Source organism: Condylura cristata, unplaced genomic scaffold (genome assembly GCF_000260355.1).
Source record: "Condylura cristata isolate star-nosed mole 26May11 unplaced genomic scaffold, ConCri1.0 scaffold00008, whole genome shotgun sequence".
Classification (NCBI taxonomy): domain Eukaryota; kingdom Metazoa; phylum Chordata; class Mammalia; order Eulipotyphla; family Talpidae; genus Condylura; species Condylura cristata.
In genome coordinates, this window is record NW_004567109.1 from 30,707,446 (window position 1) to 30,730,993 (window position 23,548).

At 35.4% G+C, this 23,548-nt stretch overlaps 1 protein-coding gene across 1 annotated transcript in view; it reads right to left on the reverse strand.

The window, feature by feature from the left end:
- USP24 (ubiquitin specific peptidase 24) overlaps positions 1-23,548 on the reverse strand; it is a 95,361-nt gene that overhangs the window by 55,574 nt on the left and 16,239 nt on the right. The window contains exons 8-28 of the mRNA XM_012722127.1: positions 23,139-23,213; positions 22,386-22,544; positions 21,386-21,500; positions 21,098-21,201; positions 19,369-19,476; positions 19,086-19,181; positions 18,832-18,993; positions 18,584-18,631; positions 16,684-16,743; positions 13,346-13,453; positions 12,535-12,684; positions 11,502-11,633; positions 10,631-10,742; positions 9,072-9,148; positions 7,954-8,094; positions 7,735-7,788; positions 4,766-4,881; positions 1,878-1,944; positions 1,642-1,752; positions 851-949; positions 584-757 (exon numbers count right to left, since the gene is read on the reverse strand). Coding sequence (XP_012577581.1) covers positions 584-757; positions 851-949; positions 1,642-1,752; positions 1,878-1,944; positions 4,766-4,881; positions 7,735-7,788; positions 7,954-8,094; positions 9,072-9,148; positions 10,631-10,742; positions 11,502-11,633; positions 12,535-12,684; positions 13,346-13,453; positions 16,684-16,743; positions 18,584-18,631; positions 18,832-18,993; positions 19,086-19,181; positions 19,369-19,476; positions 21,098-21,201; positions 21,386-21,500; positions 22,386-22,544; positions 23,139-23,213 — 2,268 coding nt within the window. The remainder of the gene's footprint in view (positions 1-583; positions 758-850; positions 950-1,641; positions 1,753-1,877; positions 1,945-4,765; positions 4,882-7,734; positions 7,789-7,953; positions 8,095-9,071; positions 9,149-10,630; positions 10,743-11,501; positions 11,634-12,534; positions 12,685-13,345; positions 13,454-16,683; positions 16,744-18,583; positions 18,632-18,831; positions 18,994-19,085; positions 19,182-19,368; positions 19,477-21,097; positions 21,202-21,385; positions 21,501-22,385; positions 22,545-23,138; positions 23,214-23,548) is intronic.

Genomic DNA, 23,548 nt, shown 5'->3' on the forward strand with positions numbered 1-23,548 from the left:
GGGGGAGAAGGGAGGGAAATGCACGGGACTATGGTGGTGGCACAGGGGTGATGGGGTGGGGTGATTTGGTGATGGGAAACCCGCGGGGATTACAATCGAGATGGAAAAAAAAAATGTGCAAAATGATGTAAAAATAAACTTTGTAATAAAAAAAAAAAAAAGCCTCTGTGCAAAAGGGGCCAAGAGAGGATGGTAAAAGACAGACTAGAAGTTTTGTTGACTTGTGAAGGAGAGAATGTGAAGTAAAGACAGAACTGTAGTGAAGAAAGGGTTTCCTAAAATGGTAACAATAACAGAAGGTTTGTATGTAAAGGGAAATATCGATGAAATAAGTAAAGAGGTAAGAGAGGAGCAAGAAGCGGCCCGGCAGAATGACTCAGCAACTTAAAAGACGCTGTTATTCCTGCTGACAAACTGTGTATCATCTCCCAACTGCAGCCCAGTGTTTCTCAGTGATACAGTTCTGTAATGTCAAGTTTGTCTAAAGAAAAAGACGTAGTCATCCATATGACATAGGCTGTAAGTGAAAAGGTAAAGATTACTAAATTGTTTTTAAACAATTTAATAATTTATTATTCAATACCTGCTCCATGGCATATGAAGAACTAAAAACCCCACTGCTGCTGCTGCTAGAGCTGGTTGAGGAATCTGCGGAGCTCCCTGATGGGGTCCCACTGCCGGAAGTCTTTACTGTAAGGATTTGTTCATCAGAAAAGCCCAGCTGGTGGAGTAGCTTTTGATCTTTATTCACTGTCAGCTGTAAAAAGTGGTTTCTTAATTATTGAGAGGAAAAGGAAGAGAAAAATATTAGTATCAGGCTGAAGTGCCACACATGTTTACTTAAACCTACCAGACTATCATTTGTAAATATCTGTATATTATCCACTGGAGAGCATAACTGTTTGGCTATCTTCCACCGGACACTCCCTATGGTTTCATTACTGTGAGCCTGTAAAATGAAATCAAGTATCACCACGAGCAATGTGTTTATGCATTCACTTAAACAACTGTTAGCAAGCACCTACTGTGTACCAGGCACTGTTTGAAGGTGGAAAAACAGCAGAGAACCCAAAGACAAGAACCCCTGCCCTTATGAAACTTCCTTTCTGTTGTAATTAAAAATGTCTACCCCACACTCCAATCCCTCCCCCTCATGCATGGAATAAAATCTCAAGTCCTCTTCCACTGCAACTCATCCACTGTTTCCCCTTCTCACTGTGCTCCAGTCAGATCTGCCACCTAGCTTGTCAGTGAACAAGCTGAGCAAACTCCCACCTTGGCCTTTGTACCTGCTGCTCCCTTTGCTTGGAATGGTCTTCCCCAGAAATGGCTTACTCTGTCACTTCATTCAAGTCTTTGTTCAACTGTCACCACCTCAGAGAGACCTTCCCTGTCCATCTTTATCTAAAATGATATTTCATGTATACCCATCATTCTCTACCAACTCATCCTGCATTATATTCTTATTCTTTATAATGCACATCAGCATCTGTTATAACATTACAGATTTACTTAGGTGTCTGCTCATTAATATTTGTTCAAACAGCTTTTAGAATAGTCATTCATGCAGCTATCTCAATAGAGTTCTATGAACATAACAAGACAATATGAAAATGGTTGCAGAGGTTAATGTCAACCTACCTCTACAGTGAAGGTATCTTTGGTAGACTCATAAGTAACATTAAGAGTTAAAAGATGTCCATGAAATGAGGCACCATGAGGTAGAATAGTTCGTGGAACAGAGTAAAAATCCTTGAAAAAGATTAGGTCAAGAACAAGTCAGATGCACAGTGCCACTGCCAAACATCTCAAAAACACACAACCCACACTGAGTCTAAGCAGATGGTAAAGTCTCTTTAAAAAGAAGAGAGGCTTACCTCTATAGTGATCACATAGCGTTCTGCCAGAAGCAGCAACCTCTCAATTATTACAAGTTTAGTAGATCTATGGATTAAAAAGGTATTTGTGATCATCTCTGAAATAAACTGCTGGCTTGAGCTCAATTCCAGTCTGTTTCATCTAACCACATTACAGTTAGCACTCACTGGTCAAAGACTTCATTTCCCTTTACCAAAGGCATAAAATCTGGTTCAACCATGTCATAGCTGCAGTGCATAGATGGGCTACATAAGGAAAAGCCTGCCCTTTCCCATGATTCCTTTTTTGCTTTCCTTCTTTTAAAGTTGATCCATAAATAAAGGACCTACACCAGGCCTACTTGTCTGTCACTCCACCAAATATGAACAATCAGTTTTGACTCACAGAATTTTACAAACAAAACATGATCCATAATTCTGTGAACACATGGATTCTGACAAGGTTCTGAATTGGCTCAGAATGAGAAGACAAATGCAAACTACTATGAATACCACAAATTGCTGTTTATTTTAATTAGACTGAGAATGAGGAGGAAAAGGAGGATAATCAATTTTTCATCTGGCTTAGGTGAACATTCTTCATAGTTAAAACACACAACTTAAGAATTTGTTGTAAATTCAAGGGTTTTTAAAATACTTAAAAAGTACACTAGTAAACTCAACTATCTGTGGAATAGGAAACACAGCAAGGGAGGACAGGGCTCTAGCAGACTCTGAAAAGGAGGCCTGAGGCTTCTTTTGGTCAGGCTTATGGAATCTTATTTATCATCTGAAATATAAGACTCAAACATAACATCAGTTTATATAGTTTCAGTTACAAACTTTATTAAAGAGAGTACTACTACATGTGTAAATGAACAGATGGAAATTCATGTGCCCTTAATTTAAACATCTGTTATTTCAGAAAGTCTAGACATTTCAAATAAGCTTATTTCTAAAAGTGAGAAGAGGTACTACCATTTTCTAGCAATTGGACTGATGTGCTGATTAGTCTGGGAAATTCACCTTAAAAATAACTGGATAAACACATTTTAACAGCTGTTAAGTATGTTTACCAGAGTTCTAAATTCTTTCAATGTATGAGCTAGAACTAGAATTTGCTATTTTACTGGAAATTAGGGGCTATACGAAGTGAAATGCTGAATGAACTATTTTAATTATGACTCAAAAATGAACTAACTCACAGATAGTATTGCAAAACACAATACAGATGAGAGAGAAACTCCATCCCACATATGCTGGAACAATTATGGTCACTGAAAAGTTCTTTCAAAAATAGTGAAATGACAGAAACTATAATGTCTTGGGGCTCACATGCAATTTTGAAATCATACATTCTTATTAATGCTGTTTAAAGGTTCTATCTACTTGAGATATACTCCCAAAAATGTAGAAATGCAAAAATGTGTTAGTGTTTTAATCATAAGTTGACTCTATAATCACTTTTTGTCCTTTAAAAAGAGGTCTAAGAAGCCCTCCCTGGTGGCGCAGCAGGTTAAAGCACAGCACTGAGAATCTAAAGCTGCTTCCGCATGAGTTCGACTCCCGCCTGCCCCGGAGGTGACCACATGGCGTGGCAGACTCTCCTGACCCGCCCACTGCTCCCCTCAGCAGTGTACTTCGTAGATCTGCCTGTTCTGTTCCCCGCTCTGCCTCTGGTGAAGCCTCTCACGGCCCCTGAGCCTCTGGTCTGTACCCCAGTTCTGTATGCAAAAATAAATAAATCTTAAAAAAAAAAAAAAAGAGGTCTAAGAAGACTGAAATTTACGGGCTTCTTTCATATTAGCAAAGTATATTGCATTGTACTCAACTCATTTAATAAAGGAAATAAAGACAAATATGAGCAAGGATACTGATCCTATCCTTAATTTCTTCCCTAAAGACTAACTGTAAATACAAATAAGACACACATAAAACTGCAGGGTACAGACCATCTGAGAATCCATCAATAGAGGGCAGCAGAATGAGGGAAAGAAATTGAGCCCTTTAATTTCCATTAAAATAGCAAATTCTAGTTCTAGCTCATACGTTGAAAGAATTTAGAATTTAGCTTCCCCGGCAGCACTGATTTGGGGCTGCTTTACCAATGCTGAAAGTGACAAGACCACAGAAGAGTTTCTAAATACTCATCGTTACTCTTTACTGCACCAAAGTACAGCAAATGCTGAACTCAGTTTTAACTGATAACATTTGAAAAACAAAGCAATGCAATTTCAAGACAAATCCAGTCAAAGTTTCAATACAAATATTCGGTGGTAAAGCTGTCACTAAATATTATTTTGAGGACTATGGATCTTTTAGTAGTGGATGTATGTGGTAACAACACAAGAGGGAGATTCTGTAACCCTAAATCACATATAATGCTGTATACCAATGTTACCTCAATTAAAATAATATTTATTTTGAAAATAACATTAAAAATATTTTCACTAAGATTCTACCACGATGCACAATTTTAATCAACTACTTTCATTTCGCTTATGCTGTTAATAGTCTTGATTTCTCTATTCAAGCAGTAAAGTTATGTCTGTTAAGTACTTCAAACCTGATTATACAGTGAATATATCTTTATTTCATCATTAAGAGTTACACAGAGTAAGAGTAAAATGAATCAAATAAGTAAAAAATAAAACAAAAACAACTTGTCCACTAGGTAGAGGAGTAGGGGCAGCAATATTTGAGTAGTTATGACAATGACCTGCAGGTCTTCATAGAGTTAGCAATGTATGATAGGGAACATAGTTTCCCAGGACGTAGCTGCAAAATGTATTAATTAACACAAGGGACTGGACAATTAAGAGATGCCCATAAGAAAAAAAAAAAGATACCAATTATCTTTTAAATGAACCATGTCTTGTATATTTGCTGGAAATTGTGCAGTCGCTTACCTATACGGAGACTGGACCGACGTTGCCACAGTTGGCATGGCAGTTGCAGTAAGCATCTTTGTTGCTCTGGTCACAGCATGTGTTAGAGTAGGGCCACCCAGTGCTGAACTGGCTGCCTATAAAACATTAGATAATCATCCTATTAGGGCTTCTCAACTTCAACTGGAAAAACATTTGAGGCTGAAAACCCTTTTGCTGTGGCGCTTTGTGTGGGCACATCCCTGGCCTCTACGCAACTACCTACCCACAACTAGGGTATCCATTAGTTGTTACAACCAAAAAGCTCAGACACTGCCAAATGATCACTGGAGGCAAAATAAGTTCGAATCAAGAACTACTGCTAATAGATCCATGCTACCTCATTTAGGAACATTTGAATAGTTTAAATATATTTTATGATGATACATTTGCTCCTGTTTTTGAATCTCAAAAGCAGCAAAAGAAGAGCTTAAAAATTTATTAACATTTAGAAAATTCATGTCTTGGGCATCTTTTTTAAAATATGGAAGGTTTGTGAATTTGCACATCATCCTTGAGCAGGTGCCACACTAATCCCCTAGTATTATGGCATTGTTGTGAATAAACTGCTTTTGTTCTATTAATAATAATCTCACGTATCTTGGTGCTCCATCATTTGGTGCATGTGTGTTATTTCTTCATATTGTATTAGGTCCTTACTAGTAATGAATGTCCATTTCTATCTTTTTATCTTTTTAAATTGGAAATCTATATGATCTGAATACTTTAAATGTCCCATTCCCTTCATACCTATAAGATTTCTACTGAAAGTAATTGTAATAAAGGAAAAAATAAAATTATCAAACAACTATAAGCCAGAGATATTCTACAGGGGTGGGGAGGGTAACAGGATCAAAACTGGGGTAGTAACAGCACATGGGTGAACTGGTGATGGGAAGCTCATGGGGATTACAACTGAGATGAAAAAAATGTACAAAATGAAGAATGACGTAAAATACATATTTTAAAAAAATTTCTACTGAAAAGCCTATGGACAGGTCTAATTTGGTATTCCTCTATAGGTTACTGGTTCTTTCCCTTTCAATATTCTGTTCTTGTCATTGGTTTTAACCGTTTTTATTAAAATGTATCTTGGAGTATGTCAATCTGGTATTACTTTGGGAGGAATTCTTTGGGCTGTTGGATCAAACATCTTATATTTTTCAGAGTAAGATGATTCTAGTTCTCTGCAATTCTTTAAAATAAAAGTCTTCATTTTCTCTTTCTTTTCTCTTTCTGTGATCTCCCAGGTATGGATGATATGTCTCTTTAGGTTAGCCAAAAGAATTCTTACACTGTTTCCATTTTTTAACTTTTTTTCTCCTTGTTGTTCTTTGTGTGTGTTCTGTCACTGTGCTTCAAGCTCGCCAATCCTCTTTAGTACCTGCACAGCTGAGGCCCTCTAATAGATCTTTTAATTCACTTATAGCATATTTTTAGATCTTTTATTTCTAGTGGTAACAGTCTCAAAATTTTCAAGATCTTTGCTATGTGTCTATTTTTCATTAATCATTTTTTTTAATTCGTTAACAATGATTATAACTGTTTTCAGGCATGTTCTAAAATGCTGCTGGATTGAGACTTCACTCAGCGCTTTTTTGCTCGAATACTTGTGATATGTTCTTTTGTCTCTTCATTTTCAGTTTCCATAGGGAGTTTCCTTTCCATAATAACATTTGCTTTATACTTTTCCTACAAAAAGCTAGGTATAATCTTAGGGTTTTTTAACCCAGGATCTTTAGGAATTCAGTATTCCACAGAGTATTGCCTTTGTACCTGTTCAGATGACTGGGGTACTGATACTGGTATGGAGAAATACATAGTTCTGCTTAAGTTCTGGTAGAGAGAGCATTTAGCTGTTGTCTCAGTTTGGTCCAGTGTATGGAGTAAGACAGATGTTTTGAGTATGAAAACCTCAGGCTGCAAATTAGTCCTTTCTATGAGGAGACACAGGAGATCAAATCTAGTTCTCTCTATCACTTCAGGGTCCAATTGTTACAGATTAGGCCTCAGACTCAAGTCAGTAATCTATGATGACATATGTAGATGGAAGTTATAACTTGGGAAATTTTGAATGGATTCTAGCATGTATTTCTGACTAGAAAGTTTAAAACCTATTAATATGTGGGGGCAGCAGCATTTTATGGTTTTTGGGATAGTCTTCACTAAATATGAAACATAAAGCAAACACATTAAATATGTTTAACCATTTAACCATCATGCTGGAAATTAGAACTATATATGAGATAGTATTACCCAGCATTCTTCTAATGGACAAACACTAGCAATCCCATCTACTAATGAGTTTCCTTTTGTGACCTTTTAACAGCATTTATGATAAAAACTAGGTGAATTGTAAGGAAGAACAGGAAAAACAGTATGTACTTGCATAAAATATCTGGACAGGAAAGGGAGAAAGTAACCTACTTGAAATGTGGAATGTAGGCCCTTCCTGATGGTGCAATGGGTTAAGCACAGCACTATGAAGCTATTGCAGCCACTGCAGCATGAATTCAATCCCTGGCCAGGGCGGTGGCCCACATGGTGTGGCAGACCTCTTCTGATCTGTCTGCTGCTCCCCTCTCTCTCTCTCAGTGAATCCTCTCACCCCCCACACCTCTGGCCTGTACCCCAATTCTGTATGCATAAATAAATAAATCTTTAAAAAAAGAAAGAAAGGTAGAATATACAGCTGATTTGGTCTCTATACCCCAAAAGGGACATTTGCCTGGAGAGGGTAGAGGTGGTAGATGGAAAAGATTTCCTAAAAGTCTATATTAGAGATATCAAGGCAAATGTCTGTTCCCTATGCCCCAACATAATTGTGTCCATAAGTTTTATAATAGGATCCAGCCACATATACCAACATTACACATAATCTCAAAATATAAAATTATAAAAGGAAAAAACAAAACATTTAAAAAATAGGCTTAATAAAATTTGCTACTCACTTCTAATCTTGTGTAGCAATCAGCAATGAATTTCTTATGTAATGATACAGAATCCTGAAAAAAGAGGTATATGAAAACTGATTAATCTTGCATTTAGATGTACCATTATTAGGAACAAAATGTCAAAATGGAGTAAATTTGGGGGAATTTGAGCTTATCAATATAAAATATATTTAACTATCTACTTTTTTGTGCTTGAGTATACTCTTAGATACCCACCTTTTTTAACCTAGGGTTTAGATTAATATAGCTATAATTTATGATTAACTGAATCGCTTCATTAGCAATTTCTTCATCAGGTGATTCCATAGCTATTTTCCAAATGAAATCCATTCCTATCAATTCCAGTTTTTCTACATACTGTTCAAAAGAAAAAAAAAATGTAATCATAAACATAAAGGTCACAAAATTATAGTTATTTTCTCTTATAAGTTCATACCTACACAGTTCAATATGAATTAAGGCTGAAAAAACTAAACTACATATCAGAACATTAATGTGCAGATATAGATCTTTAAAACAAAACAAAAAAAAAATCAAGCACAAAAACATCTGGCAATGTATATGTGAATTAGAATAAATAGTTTTTGCTCCAAATATCCCTAAACCCAAAGCTGAACATCTACTCACACTAGTGACTGAAGCAGAAATAGCACAGAAATGAAATAGGTACCAGCTTCAGGAACTTTTCTCAGAAGAAAATGAATTCAAGCTAGAAGTGGTATCTTTGGGATTCAATCTGGCTTCCCAAAACTCCACTGGGAGGAAATTGCAAGATTAAGGGCTGGTAAAGTATTATAAAAAATTTTTACCACCAAGGAAACCAGATCTTAAATGAAACAATCTGGGAAAATATGTTACTTTGTGCCTTTCTCTTTTAAGCTGCACAAATAAATATAAAGGCAGATAGACACATTCTACAGATTCTAGAATGTTGCTATACTGCTTGTTTCTAAATTTCCCCCCAAAATCCCTGCTCTGTAACCCCAGAACTGAAGATGCTGTTACTTCTTTAGATACAAGTAAATTGCTGGATCTGAGAACTGGCAGTTTAGATGGCATTATCCCTGCTCTGTATTTACCTAGCATCTGAGGACACTGGCTGCCCAGGACATTTGAAATGTCAGCTTTGCTCTCTCAGGAAGTTGGTATGGCAGGGAACTGGAAAGGGAGCATCATTACCCTCAAAAAGAGCTATCATCAATGTAGAAGACAGGGGTCAAGGAGATGCTGTTTTTTAAAAGTAATTCGGATTTTCTCCGCATTTTAACATATTTTTGCTAAGAAACAAGTTTTACCAGATTATATAAATATCCAGGTTTGAGAATAAGACTTACCAACTGAGCTCCTTGCCTTTTCAATCGATGATCACAGAGATTCACATTCTCAAAAAACGTCTTAAATAAGTTAAAACCTGAAATAATAGAATGCCAGATAAATTCATGCATTCTAAGTGAAATAATCAATGAAAATAATTAAGTATTTCATGAATTAAAACTATAAAACCCTAAGAAAAAGCTTAGATATAAATCTTAAATAGTTTCTTAGATATGGTACCAAAAGAGAAAAAAATTGGACTTCATCAAAATCAAAAACTTCTTTGCATAAAAGAGCTAACGACAAAGCGAAAACCCATACAATGGAACAAAATATTGAACAGATCATATATTTGATAAGGAGTTAGTGTTGAAAATATATAAGAAGATCTTACAACCCAACTAAAAGACAAATAAACCCAATTGAAAAAAGGGCATAAGAGCTGAATGCATGTTTCCCCAAAGAATATATGCAAACGACCAATAAACATATGAATATACATATCATTAGTCATCAAGGAAATGCAAATCAAAAACATGAGATAGCACTTCACATACACCAGGACAGTGAAAAGTAAAAAAGATGGTAACAAATAGGGAGAATATGGAAAAACTGGAACCCTTATTAAACACTGGTAGCATTATATAATGATGTACCCACTTTGCAAAAAACTGATCAGCAGTTCCTCAAATATTAATTATATGATATGGCAATTCTACTCCTAGGTACACGCCCAAGAGAACTGAAAACCAGCATCCACAATAGCACACACAAAACACATATGTTTACAGCAATATTAATAAGAGCCAAAAGTGGGAATAATCCAAGTGTCCACCAGTTAATAAACAAAGTGTGCTATATTCATACAATGGACTATTATTCAGTCAAAAAATGGAATGAAGTGATACATGCTACAACCTATGTGAACCTTAAAAATATGACACCTTAGTAGAATGAAGAAGCCAGACATAAAAGGCCACCCACTGTAGGATTCCATTTACAGTAAGTGCTTAGATTAGGCTAATCCAGAAAGAGAGAACATACACTAGAAGCTAAGGGCAAAGTAGTAGTGGAAAGTTACAAAATCAGTACAGGGTTTCTTTTTAGAGTGATGAAAATGTTCTGGGATTAGAAAGTAGTGAAGGTTACACAACACTGTGAATATTCTAAAAGTCCCTTATATCCTTATGAAAGTAAATTCTGCAATATGTGGATTACATTTCAATAAAAAATTTCAATTAAAAGTCTATCTAATGGGGGGTTATTTTTATGTTGATAAAGTTTTGACTTAAGTGAATCATTACTGCACCCAGTATTCTCATGGGGGAAAAGAAAAAAAAACAAACAGCTTGGCAATTTTAGCAATTGGGGTGCAATTTAAAAATTAATTAAGATACCTTCTACATGAAAAGAATTTATGTAATAGACATATATAACGATGTGTCTTTATATGTGTAAAAAAAAAGGTTTGGAAGGATATTCCAAACTGTCTGGTTGCTTCTGAGAAGTAAGCTTAGAGGAAAAGGAAAGAATAAAATTTCTTAATTGAGAAAAAAAATTTTCTGTTTTTTTTTCCTACCATTCATAGTGATTTCATATGACTCCAATTTAAGAATTTTCTCCTTGAAAAGCTGCTGCTGAACATCACTTTCAAGATCATGCTGCCCTTTTGTGAACCATTCAAAACACATCTGTGGATTAAGACAAATATCCTATAACTAAAATTCATTTCAGGCAAATACAGGTTCCAAAGTACAAAGGTAAATTATTTTTAATTCGTCAAAGATTTATATTGCCAAAATACCTCTCAAAACTGATGCTTGGAAATTTGCAACTAAATAAAAGAAATAAAGCAGTTACCAGCAATCTTACTCCTAGATAATAAAAATCTATACTAATATTTTCCACTGAATTTTATACTTTTACATTTGCTATAAGGTTTACCATATGATAATATGCTACTGTTACATATTTAATTCTTTAGCAATCCTATGAAGTAATTCCAATATACTATGTAATGAGGTAAAGAAATGATGTGCTGTTAGAAAACATCAAAGCAGGTTCTTTTGCCCTCTTGGCTTAATCTGTTTTCAAGTGTTTAGCAGTAGTTGTAAAGATTCCCCTGGGCATTATTTTTTTCCAGTGTTTCTGGTATACAACATCATTTCAGAAACTTGGGGGTTTTCTGTTGAAAACTTAAAATTAGTTTCCTGGGAGGGGAAAAAAAAATAAGAAGATGTATCTATAATTCTATAGCTCTACTTACATGGCAGAATTTGCTGTTTTATTTTAACAGTAGTATTAAAGTTACCAAATAACTCATTGTATGTAATACATAAACATCACAGAAACTTTTTCAGCTCATCAGTTACTGACCTAGCAGCATAAATCAAAACATGTTTAGAGGTTATTATTTTTGCCTTATTTTATTCATAATACCATCTCCTTACCTCTCTATCTAATTCACAAACATCCTGGCCAGTCACAAGACACTCCCAGATTTCCTTGGCACGATTCCAACCCAGATACAGAGTAGCTTCTTGCAAGAAAAAGGCCAGAAATTTTAGATGGGCCTCTAAATACTGCAAAAAGATGCAATACTAAATTAGTTAGCTCCAGGCATTTATACCTAAAAACAAAATTAAAAATTTTAAGGTTAAAAAAGTTTACCTAAAAAAAAAAAAAATTACCTAATGCTTTCTTAATAAAATTTAGGGTATAGGTGAGAAGTCTGTTTACAAATTGACAGTACAACATAGCAGAAGTTACTTCAAATCTGTCATAAAATCGGTTGACTTTAGATGACCAAAAAAATTTCAGTAATTTCAAAGTACAACACCAAAATACAAATGGTGCGATAGTTTTCTAACTTAAAAAAACCAAAAAAACAGAACTAGGGCTTCCCTGGTCACCTAAGGGTGTAAGCCTCAGTGCTATCACCACTAAGGCCTGAGTTCCTGAGTTCCGGGGAGGTGATCCACATGGCAAAGCAGACCTCTCCTGTCCACCTGCTGCTCCCCTTAGCAGTGTTATTTCAGTAAATCTGCCTATTCTTTTCCTTACTCTGTTTCTGGTGAATCCTCTCACCCCTGCACCTCTGGCCTACACCCCAGTTCTATGCAAAAACAAATAATTGCTTAAAAAGTATTAAATAAAAAACAAAGTTACTCATCAATTAATCTGAAAAACAATTTACTACCCTTAAGCTGAATAATTACTTCAGATCAAAGAACTTTATTACTTTATCATAAGCAGTTTCTTTTCTTTTCTTTCTTTTTTTATTTTAATCATAAGCAGTTTTTAAGTGACTTACCCACAAATCAATTTTCTCAATTTGTATTATAGTCAAGATACAGGTTTGTTTTATCAATATAAAGATATCTACTATCTCTTTATAATATATCTAACAAACCTCATTTTATATAAGTGAAAAAAGAGCAAACGAGACAACAATCATAAGACAAAAAGCACAATGCTGAGTACCTCCCGGTAGGTGTACCGGCCATCCACCAGCGTGCAGCCGGTCAAGCCTCCGGGTCCTGCCATGGCTGCTGCAAGTCGGTGACAAGCGATCAAGCTTCCTGTTACCAGTTTTACTATTTCAAAATTTTTCTTCAAGTCTTGAATAATGCTCTTGGCAAAAACAATTAAAGGAACACAGTATGAGAATTTGGAGTTACGTTACTAGTTTAATGCAAGCTTCTACTTTTAGCACAAAGTTTGAGGTGAGGGATAGCAACAGGATTTCTTCACTCATATCTAGGTAAAAGTACATAAAATCAATGTGGTATGTACATTTCCCAGGGAATTAACAGGAAATGAAAAACTTCTCTGCTAATTTTTTGCTTCTGTGACACTCTTTTTAAAAAATGGTGTTATAAAATCATCTATTTTACGGCCTGTATACTACTCAAGACCTTTCTTTCAAGTCTATTACATTGGGAAGCTAGCTCTAATCTCTTAGGCAAACTAGTCTTTTTAGCACTATATAATTAACATTTGAACCTTTCAAACTTCTAAAATACCCTCCTAACTTTTCAAAATTGGCTCATTTCAAGAAATTTAGGGAAAAAAAAGAAAATGAGTTAGGGTTACAGAAAAAAAAAAAAAAGCCCTAAGGGCATGAAAGCAAATGATGCTAAAATCAAGATGAGTAAATAATATAAATGTACTACATTAATAACCATAAAACATAAAGTAGTAACTATAAAACTCAGCAGTTTAATTCATGTTCTTTTATTATAAAAGATTATGCAAGTAATTATATAATAATCAAATACAGTCACACTCTTACCTTGTCTTGCTTTTGATAGGTTTGCTTTATGAATGAGCGGGTGATTTCATGGAGCTGACGCAAAGCTGGTACCACCCATACAAACTGGGGATTGTTAAGCTGGGATGACTACAGAGTTAAAAAGAAGCTGCATTAATTAAATTTAGAAAGTAATGGCTGGCTAAATTTATTAGCAATAAAAAATTTCCAAGTTAATTAGGTTTTATTGTTACATATATTTTTCTTCCTACTCTTCACTTATAGCTTACTTATCTCCATGCATTCATAATCCAGTCCTCAACTGTTTATTCTGCATGCAATTTCCTAAAGCCAAACAGGGGTGGATGCGAAGTGACAGTAAATGTACAGGGGTACATCAGCAAAAACAGACAAGGAATTAGCAACTTCAGAGGACAGATTAAGTAGCACAGGCTGCTAGGACATGTTGACATAAAAATATAAATTGATGGCAAAGGCTTAACTTGGATAATACTGAACTGGTTGTTAAAATGGTATAAAATAGGGTTTTCTGTAATTATATGATTAAGATATGAATAGTTCAAAATACTGATGTTAAGGAAAATATTCATGATCTGCTTATATTTCCTAGTTAAAACAATTATTATAAGAAATAACTATTATCATTGTCACTTTATACTTATACTTCATATTTATCAAAAACACTTTCAAATCTATTATTTCTGAAACAGTCCTGACATTTATAGTATAGACCCGTGACATCTGATGTTCATGCAATACTCTTTAAAAAAGAAATTGCTTTTTAGTGAGTAGCATCTTTTGAACAGTCAGATTAAATAATTGGTAAATTGATCAATTTTCTTAAAAAATTGAAAGTTGAGCACCTTAGCATTTATTTTAAGGCTGAATTTTGTTTTAAAACATTGTCTTGTTTCTTCAGTCTCTCTGTAAAATGAAGAGCCACTTGGGATGGAAAATACTTTTTAGTATCTTTTGCAGAAAAACATACTACTACTGAGTATGTAAATGTGAAAGTTATTGCCAAAATAATACCAGCTTTCCTAGCTTTCCTATCAATCAGCAAATACTATATTTCCTAGATTCTAAGATAAAGGTTTCAAAAACTTAAAACATTTCTGAAGTTGACCTTTCTTATGATTATATCAAAAGAAACTTACAAGCCTCTAGGCATAGAAGTTTTGAGATAGCTTTCCTTACCTGAGAATGTACAAACTTAGCTATATATAAAAGGTATCTGCTCATCTAGTTGTCATTTTCATCATTACCTGGTAAAGGTAACACCACACAAGGATGGTTCTTTAACTTAAATTTAGATCACTGATTTGCCCTTTAAATGCCATAAAAAAAAATACACTACCATGTACTGATTAGTCTATTGTGTCCTTCAAATCAATTGTGAGCAAAGAAAACTGTCAGTGGCCTCAGACTAAAGCATCTGCAAAGTTAGGAGATTTGGTATGACAGACATACCCTGTAAAGGGCTGTGTCAACTCAGTACTAAGTGACTCTACAAAGTTGTACCTTAATTCAAGAGAAGCTATATAACTTATATACAATTCAAGTGAGGGAAAAAGCAGTTTGATTTATGAAAAAGGGCAAGATACAAAACTCCATATTCTTCACATACCTCAAAATTATACAGTAAATTTTAAAGGTTTTAAAGCGGTCAGAAGCACTTCTCTATATAAAGACAAGCAGTGTGCCCCAGTGAAGCTGTACAGACTTGTTAAAGGAGCTATATTCAAATTCTGATTGTGAACCTAAACAAATGAGTTAAATGTGCAATGTACACTTTTGTTTTCTTTTTTGCAAACTTATTAAATTTGTGATGCAGGTTCCAATCACTGGTATCTGAGAATCAGAGAAATAGGGTATCTATTAAAGGCTAACTACTTGTGCAACTAGCTAGAATATTTCTGCTAAAACAAAAAGTTGCAAAATGACAACTCTAAGTTTAAGCTTAAGTTCAAACTAGTACTTTCCAAAATAGCTACAAACATTAGGATATAAATACAAACTCTTTAGTAAATAATCAGATATATTAAAAAGTATGACCAGTTAAAGTCAATTATGGTTAGAATATTTTTATTTAACACTGAAAAACATCCCTGAAGATAGTTCGTTAGCCAATAAAATTAAAAGAAAAACTATGTAAGATTTAAAAAGTACTTCTGATACAGCCTTTCCAAAATTTTGCAAACAGGAAAGATGTTATTCCCATAAGAGCTATAACATTACGCTCCTAAATTATAAGAGAAATTTAAATTACTCTGTCTCCTCCTACAAAAGGGGCAAAAGACTAGTGAGCAATTAAAATGAACACATCTGATAATGTCTGTTAATGGAGCTCAGGATTCAATAAGTAGGAGTTAGTAGAATGCCCAAATTAATTTCTTAACATTAAATGAAGCCTTAAAAATCAACTCTTTTAGCCTGAAGACAAATGTATAATTGTCCTTACTCATTTTTTGTTAAATGACTAACCTCCTAGTATTTCCAGAGGAACTCAGAAGGCAGTACATTCTATTACAGACTGTTTTTACAGAAAGCTCATTTATTTGCCATATTAGAAACATGCCTCCCTATTATTTCTTAGGAGACATTAAAAAAAGTTGAAGCAAACTTCTTTGTAACAATCCTTTACATATGGAAAGAAAACGTTCATATTTTTCCTCAAAACTACAACCCCACTACCTCACCTATTTGACTAGGCCTACCCATTTATCTAGAAGTAATGTAAAAATGTTTGCATGATAGGAACATTAAAAAAAAATCTCCTCTTGTGTTAACCAAATCACTAAGAATTTGTACTGAGGGTATCTTGCTACTTTTACTTTCAGTTACATGTCTGAAAGGTAAAAGTCAATCAATTATAGACAGGTAATGATTTTAGTGTCTTCACAGGGTGAAGGGAAGGGTCAGTAAGAGGAAGGGGACCAAAGTTTTCTGAAGGTTGCCAGGCATGTGCTATGAGGTCTTAAGAGAAGGACTGAAGGAATATGCAAATACTACTAAAAGAGTAAAAATGTTTTTATTTACTTTTTTGGTTTAGTATGTTTTTTGGGATGAGTACATTTAAACTTTTAATTGAAGGAAAAAAAGAATTGAAATAAGAGGGAGAGGGTTGGGGGTAGACAGTGGTAGGCATAAAGGAAGCGAAAGAAAGAGGACCAAGGGAGCCAAAGGTATCCTGCAGAATCTACAGAAATAAAGTTAAGAAATAAGGGTCAGAATTTCTGAACACAACAATGGAACTTGGGATTTTAAGAGTCTCAAAAGCAGAGGGAAAGGGAATCAGTTCGGGGAATAAAGGTAGCTAAGGATGGGAGGGGAGTAAGAGGTGGGTGATCTTGTCTTACCCTTTGCTTAGTTTCTGTGTAGCCTGGCAGGGAGACATAATCCCCAGTCAGCCCACCTTGCTGCCTGGCAGGAAAGGGCATAGCATAGAAAAACACCTTTAGTGGCATATATAATTCACCCCCCTGCCTGGAGTCATATCCAGGGGGCTTGTTCTTCCCACTGCCCCCCTTTAGACATGTGTACTTTAAGAAAGCATCAGTGAAACTACTTAGTACACTGAAAGATCTATGTAAATGCAAGGTATTATTATTTGGAATGAAATACTGGTACATTAGAATTGTTTCGCTGGGAGCAGTGGGAAATAAAGGAAGGGCATTCCTTTTGAGTCTTACAAAATGACTCCAAAAATTTCCGTTATTTTTTTTAGTTTTGCTATCAAACAACAGATATGAATGAAGTGATTGCAAAGAGAAGCAATAAAGATGCAGTGATGCTGCTGGAAGAGCTAAGCAATGCTTAGCTGTAACAAGGCAGGAACAGAGGTCAGGAAGGATTTTCTGGTTGCAAAGGTCACTTCCCTGGAGGGGAGGGAGAAAGCCCCTTCAATTTCTGACCTTCATATCTATGAAGAAATGTATTTGTTACTGAGAGAAGAAAAGACTATTTTTCTATAGACACCCTTTTCCTCTAACTGTTAGCATTGATGGATCTAAATTTAAATAACTGGATAAATTTCAATCATAAGGACAAAGACTGCTAAATTATCTGATTTACTGAGCTGAGAACACTGGAAAGATTCAAATTACATCTGTGTAGAAAGAAAGCACTGTTTCTGAACTAAAGGAATGATTCCTTAATCTGAGTAGTAACAACTCCAGTTTGTGAATGACTTAAAATCTCTAAAATTAGATTATATGCAGAAAATTCATTTGACTAAGTCTCAATGTCAGAAATACAAGACACCAAGTTTCTAAATGTCCCAAGTTAAATGTCATGACCAAATGTAGCTAGAAAGAATAAAAGCCAGAGAACCAAAGCCTCTTAACAGCTGATAGTCTCTGAACACACCAATGAAAATTAGCATATTCAGAATCTCTTCAAGAAACACTAATCAAAATCAGGAAATACGTTTTACCAAAGAAATTACTAAGCCACTAGCTAATTACCAAAATGTTTTCTTATGTTAAGAATAAAATAAATCCCCTTTGTTACGAGGTTGAACAGCTGGTCTGAGCCACCTGAAGGCAAATGGGAGAAAGAGACGCTGCTCTGCTAGCTTGGAAGCAAGTTCCTATTACTGGTGACTGACCATTCCACTCAGAGACAAGTCTCAGGTCTGAACAGCAGACCTATGCTACAATCCTTTCAAAGGACTCCAGCCCACTGCTGAAGCCAGAGCCCAGCAAGAGAGGGCCTGCACAGCCCCAGTTCTTGCAGTCACAGCCCGATCTACATTCTAAAACTGAGCTCAGCAACAGGTACTCACTTAATGACCATTTGTCTAAGAAATCCCTTTCAGGCCATATCTGCATCAAGCACTTGAAAAAATGACTTTTTGCCAGCATTAACTAAATGAACCCCCATTTCCTTTTTCCTTCTTTCTCACACTATGAATGTTCTTTCATTTCTCCTAAGAAAAAAAGAACTTATTATTTAGAACCCACTGTACTTTTTAAATGAAAAATGAAGTTGAAGGTCTTGTATCTTTATAAAAGCACTATAATAAAACCATTCAATCTTTGAATGAAGCCCTGGATTTGTTTTCCCTTTGCAAGTCAGTAACTCCTCATAATTTAAATAACAAAGTAGAGTTCTTAAATGAATATTGTAGTAGTTTGTATCTAAACATTACTCTAAGAAACACTAAAATATATTATTATTTTAAAATTATGAAGTAATTTATTAAAATGATTATTAAATTAGTGTATCTTTTAGTTGGTTCCATCTACAAATTCTTACCTTGAATCCATCTTTCTTATTCTTTTCCAAACCTGACCATTCTCCAGGCTGAAAATTTATTTTAAAAGAAATATAAGTGACTTGGTAAAAGCAGTACCTATAATTTCCCAACCTTGGACTCTTAAGTTTAGGAACTTCCAGATAGGACATTTAGTGTAATTTAAATAAGGGGAGGAAATAATTTGAATCTAATTACTCAGACAAACCTACCGCTATGACAACAAAACTGGACCAAAGATAAAACCGACCCTTTTAATATCTTCTATGCACTTGATGATGTAGCTCCTCTTGATGGCTTCTCTCACTGCATATGTGTCGCTCAGGATCGTCAGGTGCTCCTCCAAGGCTTGCTGAATGAGGCTACCGGGCAGGGTCGGGAGGTGAGCCAGTTCCCACAGTACATCTAACACCTACAATGACATCACATATCATGAACCAGCCAATACACAAGTGAAACTGTTTTAAGTGTTCATAGCTAGAAAGATTCATTTGCTTTTCCTGCCTTTCCGGAAGTGGTTTCCAAGCGAGCTTCCCGGCCTATTCGTCCGATCAGGCTTAATAGCTTCTGTCGTACTCTATCACTCTCAGTTTCCCAGCTCTGTGGAAAAGAAAAAGACACAGGGATCACTTCATAATACAATTCTTAAAATTTGCAAAAAAGGCAAAGATTGTAAACTTAATCTAAAAAGGTTTCATAGAGTACAACTACTACTAAGTTAGAGGGAAAGACCTCAAAGTGAGTTTCTTTTAGAAAAGCTGAAAAACATATTTCACTTAACACATACCTTCTGAATGAGAACAAACAAATGATTAAGCTGATCTGAATTAAACTTCACAGCTGCTGCAGCAATAATTGTATGGATGTTCTCGATCACGGTAGATGATTGTCCTGACTGGAAAGGAGACAATGGGAGAAAGGTAAGTCTTAGAACATGAAAAAACTAAGTTTTCTGGAAAATTTATAGAAGGAAAAGGAAAACAATTAACACAGATACATTGATTCAACGTTTACTTGCACAGTAACATTGGTGTGACTACATGAAGCAAGCACTGTTAATGGTTATGAGTTGGCATTTAAATTCCTAGCAACAGCATGTCTTCAAAAGGACAATGTAAAAAAGAGGAGAACCAAGTTCTCATCTTGAGAACAAAATATTCTCCATTGCTAAAAGAAATTCAGACTTATTAGAAGACATACTCACTTCTAACATTTTAAAAATCACCTTGAGGGTCTCAATTGAGAGTGAGGTGTTTTTTGTTTGTTTGTTTGTTTGTTTGTATGATGTCAAGATGACTTATCCTATAGGCACTGAGTTTCTGCTTCAGAGATGCATACATTAATGTAGGGGCATACAATACATCCACTGTGGTTCCTAAATCTTCAATCTTATGGAAGTTCAAAGCATATTTACAAAATTATACTTAATGAAGGTGAAGACATAGGAAGTAAAATATATTGGCCCTGGGACTGTGCTCTTTTAGTCTTGTGCCTAAATTCCTGTGCTCTGCTGTGTCCACAGACTGTTCCTCTGTCAGCCATCCTCCTGGTCCAGCTGCCAATGAGAGGCAGTGCTGGGAGGCAGAAGGCCAGAGAGCTGGCTTACACTCAGGAGAAGTTGCCACTGGTGGCCTTTCCAGATGCTCCAGTGGCAGTGGTACCTCGTTGGCAATTCCAGCACCTGAATGAAACCAATCCCCAAAACAGCTTGCTTTCTTTGGACTTAGCACTCCTTCTTTACTGCTCAGAATTCACTCCTACACCCTAGCAACACTTCTGTAAACAATCTCTGATATTCACCTTCCTATTTTAAATACCTAGCAGTTTCTGCTACCTGACTAAATTCTGACTGAGATAGAACAAAGCCCAAATATTTGCCAAGTAAAAAAGAGTAAGTTAGTAAAGGAGACAGGAAGGAATACAGAAAAGTGGGACTAAAATCAATGCCACAGTGAAGGGAGAAAAAAATGAAGGGTAGGGTCAATTATGTTACAGCTGATGAGCGTTCTGGGAAGATGAGAGATCTACTGATAATCAACCTATTAAAAAGAACACTGGGCTATCAACAACAGAAATATACCTATATAAATTCCGCAATAATGGAAAGACATGATGAAACTCGAGGAAAAAAGTACAGGAAGACACATATATATTTCCATTATATGAGGTATCTAAAATAGCCATTTTCACAGAATCAAAGAGCATCATGGTGTGTGGCAGGGACTGAGATATAATGAAATGGGGTATTACTAACCACTGGACATTGAGTTAAACAGGACGAATAAGCACTAAAGATCTCCTTTACACGCTGCACCTTTTTTATTGTGCAACACTGTACACATAATACACACACATACACATTCTAATGGAAACCTTGAACTGTAAAACAAATTAGGATTGAGCTCTCTAGTGAATGCCAGGCAGAAGTTCTATTTCCTTGCTCATCCACCAACTGCCTCCCTCTTCTGTAATCCAAAAATGTCAGAAAAAGGCAAAAACAATTCTGATCAACTTACCTGTATCTTCCAAATTTTAGTGAGCTCATCTAAAGACAATTTACTGCCCAAGAGTTCAATGATTCCCTTTATACGATCACAGTATTGTGCCTGGTCAATGTTGCCTAATAGAAGAAATAACAGAGAGGAAGACAAGACAGATTAAGTGAAGACTACTGACACTCTCAATACAATTCTATTAACTCAATAGTAGTTTCCTATAAGGTTATTTAAAGGCTAACATAGACAAAGCAACAATTTTTACATATTTTATAATTGTTAGGTGACATTTTTTAAAAAGCAACTTACCTTCCAACGCAATCGACAGAACTGAGTTTTCAACTAGCCAATCTAATAATCTGTCTGTATCTATAGCATTCTTCACAGATTTGGATAAAGTGCTATCTTCTATTAGCTTGGTTACCTAAAAGACAGGATTATTATGATTGAGCCTAGCGTAAATATGCATAATCAAAATCTTCATATTTATACATTATTTTCTGTGTCTTGTGCAGAGTTACCATGTAGTCTGACAATTTTGTCTTTAGAAGTTAACAGATAGTTGCGAGCCATTCTTACACACAGCTCTCTGGGCCACTGCTGACTGACTCAGGATGAGCATCTGAGCCAAACTTCAATCAAGGCATAGCCTCCAAATTCTCTAGCTGGGACCTTAGAGAAAATACCAGTCCTTCTCTGGTGTCGGGAGCTATTCACAGCCTTAATGTCTACAACATGAACGTCACTCTGCATGTTAGAAAGGATGGGGCAAACATGTTCAGAAAAGCGGAGACAAGACTTGAACAGAGTCCTGGCAGCAGTCAGGTATGGAACTCAAGGTGCTCCTATTGCTCACATGTATCCATGCTTTTATATGTTTGGCTAGTAATCCTTTATTCATGTGAAGTTGTCCAGGCTTCTTCCATTAAATTCTTCTTTTGGCTTAAAATGGATCAAAATCAGTTTATTTCATTTGCAGATAATAATCCTAAATATTAAAACTGAAGGAAAATGGGAATTATGACTGAACTGTATTGTGTCCAGTTGATACTCACTAAAACCAAATAAACTGTTTATATGAGTCTCTTAGCAAGTTTAGGAAGCTATTAAAAAATGATATCATTTTGCTTAGATCTCACAGTTAAAGTCATTTTATTTTTGTTGCATTTTAGAATCATACCTCTTTTGCTATGACTATTAAACTATTATTATTTCTCAAAATGCTTATAATAACTATAATCATTACGAGCTTCTGCAGACCTTAGAATACCTGTGCTTACAGTCTTCCAGCAATAAGTGCCAGACTTACTTCTTTGAGGGAGTTCATTTTAGCACTGAAATGTGGTGACTTCAGCATGCGCAGCAGGATGTCTAGCCGCAGGTCGTCCACAGTGGTCACCAGATCCGGTTGGAAGCGCATGCACAGCAACTTAATGGCAGACAAGAGCTCAGGAATGCTGACCAACCTCTTTTATTAAAAACACACACACACACACACACACAGAGAAACAAAAATGAAACTGTAAAAATGTTTTGATTTCAATTCTTACGACACACAAAAATAAAGGATATTTTCAAATTCAATGGTCTGGTGGTATTTGATACTCCATATAGGCAATAACTTTACATTTTGTTTCTAAACAAATATTAATACTTGGATGAGAAAAGGTAAGATAAGGGTCCTATAAGAAATTCAAGGCAGACAAAGCAAACTATATGCTAAAACTGCTTTAAATAACTTTGAATAAGCATTTAGTATATTAAGTTATTTCAAACTATCTCAATGCTACGCTATTTGTAATACTATCAAAATAATATTTTAGTAAAATTCTGAATGATACAATCTATTGAGCACTCTATACTCTCTCTACAGACTGAAGAAAGACCAACTATCAGTAATCAAGAGAGAACTATTTTTGATTAGGAAATATAAAATTCATTTGATGTAAGTTGTATCTGACCAGAATACAAAGATGAGTAGTGTATAAACTGCTCCAAGTCCTGACTCTTGATCCATGGACTAAGAGGGGTGGTGGCCTACTTGGCTGGAAAGAGCCTTTACCTTGTCTTTGAGGTCCTTTTCTTCCACGCTCCGCACATCCTGGATTGCAGTAAGGATGACTGGGTCTAGCATGGGCTGCAGAATAAAGTGCTACGGTTAACAGGGACTCTTGAAGGCGGTGCAAACTAAAAAAAGGGGACAGGGATACTTTTTCATTCACATTTCACAAAGGAGAGGTCACACTGTAAAGATCTGCACTATAGTATCAGAGCTGCCAAAAACTAGATAATACCACCCCAAGGAAACCATCAACTCTGTGCTTCAGCTTTTAAAAAAAAAAAAAATCACATGGGGGTGCAAATGCTATTATTTTATATGGGTATTTCTGAAAAGCAATGAAAGACATCTGGACTAACTTTTAAAACAGCAAGATTTAGTATATCTTACTTTTTTAATTAAGTTAAACATTT